The sequence below is a fragment of the Erinaceus europaeus genome, chromosome 23 (assembly GCF_950295315.1).
Source record: "Erinaceus europaeus chromosome 23, mEriEur2.1, whole genome shotgun sequence".
NCBI classification, from domain to species: domain Eukaryota; kingdom Metazoa; phylum Chordata; class Mammalia; order Eulipotyphla; family Erinaceidae; genus Erinaceus; species Erinaceus europaeus.
The window spans coordinates 14785487-14797870 of record NC_080184.1 but is presented as its reverse complement, the minus strand read 5'-3'; the positions used below and the strand labels follow the sequence as shown (position 1 = coordinate 14797870).

Below are 12384 nucleotides of genomic sequence, written 5' to 3'. Positions count from 1 at the left end.
ATGGTGGATGATGGATGGATCATGGAGGATGGATGGATGGGGAGGGGGTGGAGGATGATAGATTGATGGAGGAGGATGATTGCTAATGATGGATGGTGATGGTTGATGTTGGAGGGTGGATCATGGGTGATGGATGGATGATGGATGGATGATGGAAAATGGTGATGGTGGATGGACAGATGGATGGAGTGTGAAAGGCTGGGATCTTCTGACTTCACCACCTCCTCGCCCGCTGTGTTTCCGGCTGAGCAGTTGTCTCTGCACCCCCCCCCGGGGGGGGCCGAGCCCGACACCCCGTGGCTGACTTGCCCAGGGGGGATTCCCTCTGCCCCCAGTGTCCCTGTGCCTACTCCGGGGTTTGGCCTGAGCTGGCTCCTCCCCACAGCTTCCAGCCGCACATCGAGGAGTGCGTGAAGCAGATGGGGGACATCCTGGGCCAGGTGAAGGGCACCGGCAACGTTCCGGCCAGCGCATGCAGCAGCGTGGCCCAGGACGCCGACAACGTGCTGCAGCCCATCATGGACCTGCTGGACAGCAAGTGAGCGGTGGCTCGGACCTGGGCCTGCGGGGGGACGGGGCTGGGATGGTGGTCCGCAGGTGGGGGGCACGCAGGGTGTCTGGGTGATGTCGGCGTGGGTGGGTCCTGGATGGCTGATGATGGCGGGTGGATGGATGAATTCTGGGATGGGCGGATGGGTGAATTGGGGGATGGGATGGGTGGGTGGTGGGTGGCTAAGTTTCTGCAGGCTGGGGCAAGGCCGGCGGAACAGGCATCAGGTGGGTGGAGGGCATCCCTGGAAAGGACCGCGTGTGAAGATGGCGGGAGGCAGAGTAGGGCAATGGGCAGAGCCCAGCCAGGGCTGTCCCGCACCCCCGCGTCCCGGGGCCCTGAGCCGCGTGTGCCGCCCTCCCCACAGCCTCACCCTCTTCGCCAAGATCTGCGAGAAGACGGTGCTGAAGCGGGTCCTGAAAGAGCTGTGGCGCCTGGTCATGAACACCATGGAGAGGACTGTCGTGCTGCCGCCGCTCACTGACCAAACGGTGAGGCCCGCGGCCGCCGGTGGGGTCAGGGGTCACCCGACAAGGACCACCGGGTCGGCCGGGCTCGGGGTCAGAGGCCACCCAGAATGGGGTGGCGGAGTCAGGGTGGGCACGGGGCGGCGGGCGCCCAGCAGGACCTCGGGGCCCTTCGGAGATGGAAGGGGGGTGACGCCGGAGGGGCGCCCGCGGCTCGGGTTCAGAGAGGTCAGGCCCCTGGGCACGTGGGGAGCCCTCCTGCGAGGATCCAGGTGCTGGCGGGGTCAGGAGTCGGGGTGCTGGGGACACAGGGCAGACGCTGCTGAGTGGATTGGAGGTTTGGGGAGGGGGGACCCCCAGAGGCCCCCCGACAGTGGGGGAGGTGTGGGCCTCGGATCCAGGCTGGCCGGGGGGTCCCCTCAGCGCCTGCCCCTCAGCCCCCCCCACTCACACTGACTTGTTCCCCTTCCCCCCGCCGCCCCCCCCCCACGGCTGACAGATGATCGTAAGTAGAGGCCCGGCTGTCCGTCTGTCTGTCCGTCCGTTCCTCCGCTCTCTGTGTGGACTCCAGGCCGGCTGCACCCACCCACCACCCCCACTCACTGTCCCTACCCATCCTGTGTCCCAGCCGCACCCACTGCCCCCTCCGCAGCCCGAGTCCCTCCCGCCCCCCTGGCCCCCCTGTGCCCCCTCCCCACCCACTGCCCCTCCCCACCCTGCGCCCCTGTTCCCGCCCCCCTTGTCTGTCAGGGGTGGCGTATGGGCGGGGCGGGCGCGGGGCCGGGAGGGAGCCCCCGCCAGACCCTTAAGCCCACCCATTCTGGGCCCAAGTCGTCCGCCACACACCCCAGGACTATGAGTCCCTCCAGAGCAGCAAGGCATTCAGAACAGGGGAGCCCTGGGACCCCCACCAGGTCCATAGGGGACACATGCGGTGGGGGGCTTGGGCGCTCAGACCCCACCTTCCCTGCCAGCACCGCCCCCCAACCCCAGAGCGGCTGGGCTGCCGGGGGCTGGTGTGATCAGACTCACAAGCCGGGGCCTCTGGGCGCGCAGGGCGGTGGCCGCGGGGGGGCTCTGTCAGGAGAGAGGGTGCAACCAAGAGGGGTGCGGTGGGCAGGGGTGAGGTCCTGAGTTCCGTGCGTGGCATCACATGTTCCTGAGCGAGGCTCTGGGTTTCTCTCCTCTGTCTCCTGTGAAGACATAATACATGTTTCACAGTTTCATGTCTTTTTTTTTTAAATCTTTTTTCATATTTATTTTTTTTATTTATTCCCTTTTGTTGCCCTTGTTGTTTTATTGTTGTAGTTATTGTTGTTGTTGTTGCTGGATAGGACAGAGAGAAATGGAGAGAGGAGGGGAAGACAGAGAGGAGGAGAGACAGACAGACACCTGCAGACCTGCTTCACCGCCTGTGAAGCGACTCCCCTGCAGGTGGGGAGCTGGGGTTCGAACCGGGATCCTTATGCCGGTCCTTGTGCTTTGCACCACCTGCGCTTAGCCCGCTGCGCTACAGCCCGACTCCCCGTCATGTCTTTTCTTTTAATGATACAGAGAGAAATACCAGAGCCCTGCTCAGCTCTGGCTGATGGTGGTGCTGGGGATTGAACCTGGGGTCTCACAGCCTCAGGCAGGAGAGTCCGTTTACAGACCCACTGTGATGCCTTCCCAGCCTTATTAGTAGTAGTCGTCGTCATAGTTATTTTATTTTTATTTCAGAATTTATTTATTTATTCATAAGAAACATAGGAGGAGAGAAAGAACCAGCCATCACTCTTGTACATGTGCTGCCAGGGATCGAACTCAGGACCTCATGCTTGACTATCTAGTGCCTTAGCCACTGCGCCACCTCCTGGACCACGTCGTAGTTATTTTAACAGAGCTGTGGCTGACCAGGGCCCTCAGAGCCTCAGGCGGGACCGTCTGTTTGGTAGAACCCCTGTGCTGCCTCCCCGGCCCGATGTAAATACATCTAGTTCACAAGACCCCCCTCCCCCCCTGCTTGTTCAAAAGTCCCCCAGTGCTCACCTCAGGCTCAAGGCTGCTCCACTTGGTGGTGGAGTACCAGGCCCTGAGCACCAGGCCTCCCGCAGGGACCGTCGTGGGAGCATCCTTAGGGAGTGGGTGTAGAGGTCTGGGGGGGGGTCTGTGTTCGGTCGTGCAGGGGGGGCCCTGTGGCCCCTCAGAATCAGGGCTCAGCACTAAGTCTGTCTGAACGCTCAGCCGGCTGCCTTGCCATGGCCCCGGGACCCCTGTCTCAGTAGATGTGGACGGGTTCGATTTCAGCGCCTTCTTCCTCCCTCCCTCTCTCTCTGGTGCTTTCTTTGGCTTTCTTGGTGTCTCGGTCCTGTCTCCGGGCTCTGTCTCTCCCAGCCATCTCTGTTTCTCTCCTTTCTGCCCCCTCTGTCGCTCTGTCTCTCCCCCGACTCGGCTCGTCACTCACACTAGATCAGCCGCCTTGCCGAGCCCCTCTCCCTGGCCCTGTGAGTACCCATGTGGCCGCCCCGGGTCCCCTCACCCGCCCACCCGCCGGGTTGATCACCCTGTGACATTGTCTCTGCAGGGCACTCTCTTGAGAAAACATGGCAAGGGATTAGAGAAGGTAACGTCCACCTCGTTTCTGCCGGGGCCCCAGACTCCAGGGTGTGTGTGTACTCGAGTGTGTGCGTGTGTACTCGAGTGTGCGCACCAGCTGGTGGTCCGGGCAGGAGTCGGGTGTCCTCGTGCAGCCCCGGGAAAGCGGCTGCCAGAGACAAGACAGCCCCCCCCCATGCAAGCTCCCTGCCTCTTGCAATAACAACAGCCAGGGCTGCTCAGCCTGTCACGGGTCCCCCCGCCCCACCGAGGGATCCTGAGGAGAAGGGGCAGCCCGTGGGCTGCTGCCTGTGTTGTGCGCTGTGCGAGAGAAGCGTGAGTTGCGCTGCTTGTGGGAGTGTCCTTGTAGGCTCTGCTAGTCGTGGGGGGCTGGGTGTGCCCCCATCTTAACGGTCTGTCCCCCGAGCCCCACCGGGCCAAGCTGGGGAAGAGGGTCCCCAACTGGAAGCTCAAGCCCTGGGAGGGGCCCCTGGGCAGGGGCAGGGACAGGGTGCCCCCCGGACGCTGACCTCCTGGTTCTCTCCGCAGGGCAGGGCGAAACTGCCAAGCCACACAGATGTAAGCCCGGCCTGTCCCCGTCTGTCTGGCTGTCCCCCCCAACCACTCCCCCCACCCCCACCTCTGTGGTCCGTGCCTTCCCTGGGCGGGGTGTTCTGTGAACCCCATCTGTCAGTCTCTTCTTCCTGTGTCTGTCTGGCTTGCTTGGGAGGGTGGTGGAGGGCCGAGGGGGCTTCGGTGGGAAGGGTGCAGGGGGATGACAGAACAGAGCAGAGTGGTCAGGCTGAGGGCCGCTCACGGGAGCTGAACCCCCCCCCCGTGTCAGAGCCCCCCACTCCCACTAGCCCTTCTGGGGGACCCCCAGGCCACCCCAGGAGCCAAGCCCCCCCAAGCTTAGGAGAGCACCCTGTGGGAGCCAAGCCAGGAAGCTGAGGCCCACAGAGGGCAGGCTGTGGCTCAGCCCACAGAGCTGGGCTTCCCCCCGCCCCGGGCACCTCCGGTCACCTTGACACTAGGGGGCCCAGGTGCTGGACAGAGTCACCCTTCCGGCAGAGCCAGGAAGCTGACAGGATTTCCCTCCTCCGGATGGGAAAGTGAGAGCTGACCACAGAGTTTAAGCAGCTGGCCCAGGGCCACACAACAGCCTCGGGTGGTTTCGAACCACAGTCAGGATGCCATCTGGCTGGGGTCTGGGGGCCGGGGCGGGGAGAGGGGCTGCGGGATGGGTCCTGAGGCGTTCGTTGGGGGGAGGGACCGGAGTTTTCTGTGCAAAGGTTCAAAGAGACACCCCCAGATGACTGGGGTACACCCCTCCAGGGGACAAACAGACTCGAGACTGGGAGTGGGGCTTTCAGGGGAGCCCCGGTTTCCTCAAGACCCCCTAACTGGTCTCTGCGAGCCCCCATAGCCACCGTCTGGGGCTCCCCCATCCTGCTGTGTTTCTTTCTGCCCCAGGAACCAGGGGCTCCATCCGGGGGACTGGGGCTTCTGGGGGACAAGCTCGCCCCTTGTCCTTAGCGCTCCCCGGGCCGGGGGCTCTGTATCTGCCCCCCCCCAGGACACAGAAGAGACTCAGGCCTTGCCCCAAGACTTTGGAGGGGTGCCGGGTAGTGGGGGTGGAGCCCTGCACTCAACCTGCGGTGTCTGATGTTCCTGCAGGGGACCCAGATGATATTCAGCGCAGCCAAGGAGCTGGGCCAGCTGTCCAAACTCAAGGTGAGGCCAGGTGGGGGAGGAGGGCAGGCACCGGAGTGAGACAGGCTTCCCAGGCCCAGGGGGCAGGAAGTTGCTGCAGACGGACGCCATCAACTCGGGCCTGTCATGAGCAGACAGACAGACAGACCCATGTCTGCCTGCTGAGGGACCTCCCCCCAGACAGGCAGAGCTCACAGCCACTCGGCCCCTCTGTCCATCCTTCAGGACCACATGGTACGGGAAGAAGCCAAGAGCCTGACCCCTAAGCAGTGCGCCGTGGTCGAGCTGGCCCTGGACACCATCAAGGTGAGAGGCCTCTGTGGGCCAGGGCCGGGGTGGGGGGTGCTGGGGTGCTGGGGGAGGAGTCCGGGAGGGCGTCCTGGAAGAAGGCGGGTTTTGAGGGAGGCCTAGGAGTCCGCTGACAAGCCAAACCGAGCGCTCTAGGCCTGAGGCCAGGCCCTGGAGGCAGGGGGCGTGGGGTCCTCAGCGCCGGCACCCTGTCCCCGCTCTGCAGCAATACTTCCACGCGGGTGGCGTGGGGCTCAAGAAGGCGTTCCTGGAGAAGAGCCCGGACCTGCAGTCCCTGCGCTACGCCCTGTCCCTCTACACGCAGGCCACCGACCTGCTCATCAAAACCTTCGTGCAGACGCAGGCCGCCCAGGGTAAGGGCCCCGGGGAGCCCCGCCCCGCCCCGCCCCGCCCCGCCCCGTGGGAAGAGGCCACGCCTCCAAAAGGACCTGCCCTGTGAGAGGCCGAGCCCCTGAGGCCACACCCCTCGGAAGGCCTGTCCTAGTGTGAAGCCACGCCTCTGCGAAGTCCCGCCCTGTGGGCGTGCTCAGCCCTGTGAATCCAACCGGGAAGCCCCACCCATTGCTTCCCTGTGATGTAATGGGCAGTGCCGCCTCCTGGGGGCGGGGTCTTGACGCTTGGACCTGGAAGTGATTGGCAGCTCCTGGCATGGGGGTGGGGTGGGGTGTGATTGACAGTTCCCAGGGGCGGGTCCAGGGAGGTAGGTGGGGAGGCTCGGGAATGATTGACAGCCCTGGGGTGGGCGGAGGCTCTAACCACATTTGGGCCTTGCAGCGGCTAGGCAGTCTGTGATGTCATGGGCCCAGGAGCGTGATTGACAGCTCCCGGGGGCTGGTTGGACCCCCATGTCTGGGTCCTAGGAGCTATTGACAGCTCAGGGGCGAGGCTTCTGTGATGGGAAGGCCTAGGGAATGATTGACAGCTCCTAGGGTCGTATGCTGGACAGCCTGGAAATGGTGGGCAGGGGATGGTGGGCTAGAAAGTGATTGACAGCTGGGGTGGATGGGGCCTCTCGATGACTGGCAGCTGCAAGGGCAGTGAGTGGTTGCCGTCTTGGTGGGCGGGGCCTTGGGATGATTGGCAGCCACACGGACGGGGCTCCTGGCAACAGGGTCCTGAAGAGGGGCTGGTGAAGGGCGGGGTGGGCCGAGAGGCAGCTACCTCTCTCTCTCTCTTTTTTTAACTTTTTTTTTTATACCAGAGCACTGTTCAGCTCTGGCTTATGGTGGTTCGGGGGATTGAACCTGGGACTTTGGAGCCTCAGTCATGAGAGCCTGTTTGCACAACCGTTATGCTATCTACCCTCCGCCCAGTCTCTCTCTTGTTGACTCTCTCATGTCTCTGAGCTCACACAGCAGCTGGGGCTGGGGGACCCCAGAGTCCTGGTCTCCCCTTGGAGAGTGTGGGGGGCTTCACGGCTGGGCCCAGCGCCCCCTCCCCGCGCCCCAGCCCCCCAGGGGGATCTGCCCTTCCCGCCGCTGACGTGTCTCTCTCTGTCTCTCCCGCGCGCTTGCCCCCCCCCTTAGTCCATGGTGGCCGAGGGACTAGGTTTACTCTTAGTGAAGACATTTACCCCGAGAAGGGTAGGTGTCCGGCGCTCCCGCACCCCGCCCGGTGCCTGCGCCCCCGCCCTCGCGGCTAGTAAGGCGCCCGGTCCTTTGGCCTCGGCGGGGACCCCAGTACCCCCCTGGGGCGAGGGGAAGGACAACTTGCTGGTTCCACGGGGGAGGGGGCAGCAGCGGAGACAGTGGGGGTCTGGTTCCCTCAGGTCTGCATCTATGAGGCCGTACAGGGGTCCCCCATGGAGGAGCACCCAGACAGGCAGCCCCAAGTTCTCCCCAGGCCTGGAGCCGAGGATCCCCCACACACAGACATACGCACACATGCTTCCAGCAGCTCTTTCTGAGACGGGGTGCAGGGTCCCTCCCAAACTGGGGTCTCCCCTGATGGAACCCCCAGCTCTGCCCTGGGGCCGCTGGCCGCCCCTCCTCACATGTGTCCCATCCTTGTGTCTTGGTCCCTGTGGGTGGCGGCCTCCCCTTGCTGGAGAAACACCCCATCCAACTCCAATTTTGGGGGTGGCCAACTCTCTCTCCAGGGGATGAGAGATGAGGGTGCTGTCAGTGGGAGTCGAGGCCATGTGTCCAGGGGACCCTCCCCTGCAGGTTGGGGGGGACGGGCTGGAGCAGAGAGACAGAAGCAGGACACCCCCTTGGAGCCAGCAAACCTTGGGCCCGGGCACCCGGCACCGCCCCCCTTACTAGCCTTGGCCTGGCTCTACCCCACCTGACCGGCCCCCACCCCGGCACCCCCAGTCTGCCCTCTGGAGCCTGCTCTGAACCTTCAGCCTTGGGTGGGAGCATGTGGCGGGTGGCACAGGGACCATGGCCTGGGGCGGGGGAGAGGCGGGGTGCACGCCTCCGCTGGGTTACAAGCCTCCAGGGTTCTCTACCCCTCAGGTACCCGGGTCGACCTCGGACTGAGCCATGTCCTCACCCACCCTCACTCCTTGACCCTACCCCCCCATGCATGGGGCGCTCCGGACTGGGGAGCTTGGGGAAAGGGGTCAGGGAGGGGCCTGGAGGGAGAGGGGCTGGCAGTCCAGGGTCCCCCGGCCTACCAGGCTGTGCTTCCCAGAGTCACAGAGGCCAGCGAGGGTTTGAGTCGGCGTCATGGGCTGCCAGACCCAGCGCCCCCTTCAGCTCGGGCTTGTGGAGGTGCCAGAGATGGAAGCCACAGCCTCCGCCCAGGCACACGGGCTCAAGGCCCGAGGTCCAGGGGGCCCCCACCGCAGAAGCTGTGATCTGGCACAGGGAGCGGAGCTCCGGGTTTCCACAGGGCGGGGAGCAGGGCGGACATGTGTTAGGCCCAGAGACGTCAAGCTCTCCGCGTGAGGTCACACAGCAAGACAGAGCGTCCCCTGGGCACCAGCCATCCTGCCATCCTCACAGCCATCCTGGCAGGCCTGGCGACCCTGGACTGCCGGTGGGTGGGTGGGTGGGTGGGCTGGGCCCGGGCCCTCCTGGGGACAGTGGAGGGACAGAACTCACACCCAGCACCCACCCTGCTCCACTCAGGCTCAGGTGTGGAGGACCCCGTGGGTGAAGTCTCGGTGCATGTGGAGCTGTTCACCCACCCAGGCACCGGGGAGCAGAAGGTCACGGTGAAAGGTGCGTCCTGGGGGTGGGGTGGGGAGGGGCGGGCGAGTGGGGGGGCACTCACAGCCGGTGCCAGGATGCACGAGGCTCTCCGAGGTCTGGCTCCTGCTGCCTTCAGCAGGACCGAGCGTTCTTGACGAAAATGCCAATGTAGGCACCTTCAGGAATGGCTGGATCTATGCGCAAAGAAAAAAAAAAGTTGATGGATTTGGACTGTGGAGCATCCGACGGTGTTGGACTCCTGACCATGAGGTCACAGGTCTGGTCCTCGGCGGCCCATGACTCAAGCGATGCTGTAGTTCTGCCTCTCAAATCCATCAACCTTCAAAACAAGCACCCCCTCTCCCCTGCACCCACTCTCCCGTGTGTTTTTCTGGTTTTCCTGTGATTTCTAAGCAAGCTGGGACTGCTGCTGCCCCCTTGCCAAGGAAAGAGTCAGACACTGGGGCCAGGTGCTGGCACACCTAGTTGAGAGCACATGTTACAATTCACAAGGATCCAGGTTCAAGCCTCTGGCCCCCACCTGCAGAGGGAAAGCTTTACAAATAGTGAAGCAGTGTTGCGGGTGTCTCTCTGTCTCTCCTCCTCACTGATCTCCCCTTCCCCGCTCCATTTCTGGCTGCCTCTAGCTAACAAATAATGACAATAAAACAATTTTAAGTCAGATGCCACAGCCCTGGAGCTTCCCTTGGTGCCGAGCACCTCCCGTGTGGTGCTGGGGCTTGAACCGGGGCCTCGTGTGACAGAGCAGACGCCCTGCCCTGTGAGCACTCTCTCCGCAGTCACCTTTGCTGGTCCTTTCCTCCCCGTCTTCTCCTTCTGCCTCAGGGAAGGGGCAGATTCAAGACCTCGTTCACTACGGAGATTTGAGTGATAACAGAGGCGGGCACGGTGCCGGCTCGGGCAGGAGGTGGTGTGGGGGATTGAACCCGCAGCCCTGGGGCTTCAGCCGGTGCAGGGGGCTGACCTGTCGCCAGGACGCGCTGTCTTTTTCAGCCACTCGGGGCCACGCGATCTGTGCGCCCGGAGCACGCTGGGAGATGCAGTCTTTTGGGGCCCACTCATGGGAGGCGTCCCTGAGCCCCGATCTCTTTCTGCCCCCCACATCCCCAACACAGTGGTGGCCGCCAATGACCTCAAGTGGCAGACGTCCGGCATCTTCCGCCCGTTCATCGAGGTTAACATCATCGGGCCGCAGCTCAGCGACAAGAAGCGCAAGTTCGCCACCAAGTCCAAGAACAACAGCTGGGCCCCCAAGTACAACGAGAGTTTCCAGTTGTGAGTCTGGGGGCGCCCAGGGGTGGGGGGGGCAGCCTAAGGAGGGGTCATATGAGGGTTGGAGCCTCTACAATGATGGCTCGCCACCCCAGTCCCGCCCAGGGTTGTGGGGTTCTGGCGAGCAGGTTCGATGTTGGAGGTGGGGTCCTGGGGACAGCAGGTCGGAGAGGAGCTTGGGATGGGACGGATCACACCCCTGGGTGTCTGGGGCGCAAGGCTGAGCTTGGTCCAGGCGTGGGGGCTGGGGCCTGGCAGTGGGTGGGGCCCGCACAAGGGGCGTGGCCAAGGGGGCCTAAAGGTGCAGAGTCGGGTGCGCCCTTGTGGGTAGAATGGGGTAGAACGGGAGACCCCGCTGTGGGGGCGGGGCCGGCAGGTGCACGCCGTGGAGGGGCGTGGCCTGTGCGAAGGCCCTCGCAGTGGGTTCTGGGAGGACTGTGGGCGTGCTCGGAGGGCTCCTGTCTTGGTGGATCGCGCTTGTGGGCGTGGCGTAAGGACTGCGGGCTAGGGCTGAGTGGGCGTGCCCCATGTGGAGCTGTGGGCCCCGCTACAGGAAGCGCAGGAGTGGGCACCCCTCAAAGTGCCCGTGTCCTGAAAGATCGCCGGGCGCAGCCTTGGGGTGGGCCTGTCCTCGTGGGGGCCGTGGCCACAGTGGTGGGCGTCTCCCTAAGCGAGCAGGTCCTTGCGGAGGGCGTGGCCACGGGGGCTAAGCCTTCGGTGGTGGGCGTGGCCTTGGGGGATGTTGCTTCGCGCTGGGCGTGGTCATGGGCTCAGGAAGGCTGGCTGGGGGCGTGGCCACAGGAGGGCGCGGCCTTGGTGGGCGTGTCGCGGGATGGTGGTGGGCGTGCAAGGCCTCTGTGGATGTGACTTGCGTGGGCGTGATCATGACCTGCTGGGCATATGAGTGGGGGCAGTGGCCGTGTCTTCTGAGATGGGCATGCCCGCTGGGCAGTTATTGGTTCCCAGGGTGTCATTCCACTGGGCGTGTCCACAGATTGATGGGCATGGTCTGGACCGGGCACGTCCTGGGTGGGCGTGTCCTGTGGCCTGTGGGCGTGTCCTGGCAGGCGTGCCCCGCGGGCCATAGGCGGTCCCCAGGGAGCGGGTCTTGGGTGGCCATAGGGGGGGGCATACCCTGGGGTGGATGGGCATGTCTTTGAGTGGGCGTGTCCCACCCCGCCCTTCCCCTCCTCCGCAGCTCGCTGAGCGCCGACGCGGGCCCCGAGTGCTACGAGCTGCAGGTGTGCGTCAAGGACTACTGCTTCGCGCGCGAGGACCGCACGGTGGGGCTGGCGGTGCTGCAGCTGCGGGAGCTGGCCCAGCGCGGGAGCGCCGCCTGCTGGCTGCCCCTCGGCCGCCGCATCCACATGGACGACACAGGGCTCACGGTGCTGCGCATCCTGTCGCAGCGCAGCAACGACGAGGTGGCCAAAGAGTTCGTCAAGCTCAAGTCCGACACGCGCTCGGCCGAGGAGGGCGGTGCCGCGCCTGCGCCCTAGCGGGGTGGACGGGCGGGCGGCACTGCGCCTGCGCTCCCGCCTAGAGCCTCTGGGCGGGGCTGCATGGAAATGAGGCTGCGCCTGCGTGCTGGACCCTCCGGGGCGGGGGCGGGGCTGCGCGGTGGAATGGGAGCCGCCTCGCCGCCTGGAAGCCCCGCCCCTTCTGAGGCCACGCCCAGTGGCCGGTTGCCTTCCAGCTGGGTCTGCGGGCCTGGGGTGGGGGGTCCCTCCTGTCCCCTGGAAAGCCATACAGGGGACCCCAGGCCTCGGGCTCCAAGACCAATTGCCAAACATGGAGATTTGGGCTCCCTGCGGTGGGTGGGAGGTCCCGGGTGGGGTCTCTGGGGCCCCGGGATGCTGGTGGCCAGGGACCCGAGAGCTTCGTGCTGTTTGTGCTAAAAGAGGGAAGAGTGAGACGGGTGGGGAGGGTGGGTCTCAAAAGCACATGCGCCCTTGGGCGCAGCCCCACTCCCACCAGTCACCCCACTGAGCACAGGCGAGCGTGGAACGGGGGCCCAGGGTCTCGCCCCTCCTCCTGCACCCCTATGGACAGGGGGGCTGAGCTGGGGGCCACCCCACACAGCTCCCCATTGCTGCTAACCCTCCTCAGGAGAACTCTCATCCCTACCCCGTTCCCACAAGGAATGGGGGCCCCACTAACCCTGCCCCCCACTTCTGGCTGCCAAGCCCGACCCCTGCCCTCCAACCTTTGCCCTGGGACCTCCAGGCGGACACCCCAAGAACTCTTGACTTCCAGCCAGAAATATAAACCAAATGCACAGGAGTGAGGAGTTGGGGGTTCCTAGACCCAGCTGCGCCCCAAGATTCTCCAGGCAGGA

The 12384-nt window shown here is 64.5% G+C and overlaps 1 protein-coding gene across 4 annotated transcripts in view; it reads left to right on the top strand.

Moving 5' to 3' along the window:
* The window catches only part of UNC13A (unc-13 homolog A), a 44553-nt gene extending 32582 nt beyond the window's left edge, over positions 1–11971 (top strand). For 2 of the 4 annotated variants that reach the window (XM_060182262.1, XM_060182261.1), the window contains 8 exons: positions 386–538; positions 918–1041; positions 5269–5325; positions 5530–5610; positions 5819–5966; positions 8691–8783; positions 9890–10049; positions 11245–11971. In XM_060182262.1, coding sequence (XP_060038245.1) covers positions 386–538; positions 918–1041; positions 5269–5325; positions 5530–5610; positions 5819–5966; positions 8691–8783; positions 9890–10049; positions 11245–11545 — 1117 coding nt within the window. In that variant the 3' untranslated portion in view covers positions 11546–11971. Of the gene's footprint in view, positions 1–385; positions 539–917; positions 1042–3580; positions 3620–4140; positions 4171–5268; positions 5326–5529; positions 5611–5818; positions 5967–7139; positions 7197–8690; positions 8784–9889; positions 10050–11244 lie in introns of all 4 variants that reach the window. The other 2 variants (XM_060182258.1, XM_060182260.1) reach the window with 2 other exon arrangements.
* Positions 11972–12384: the final 413 nt, after the last annotated feature.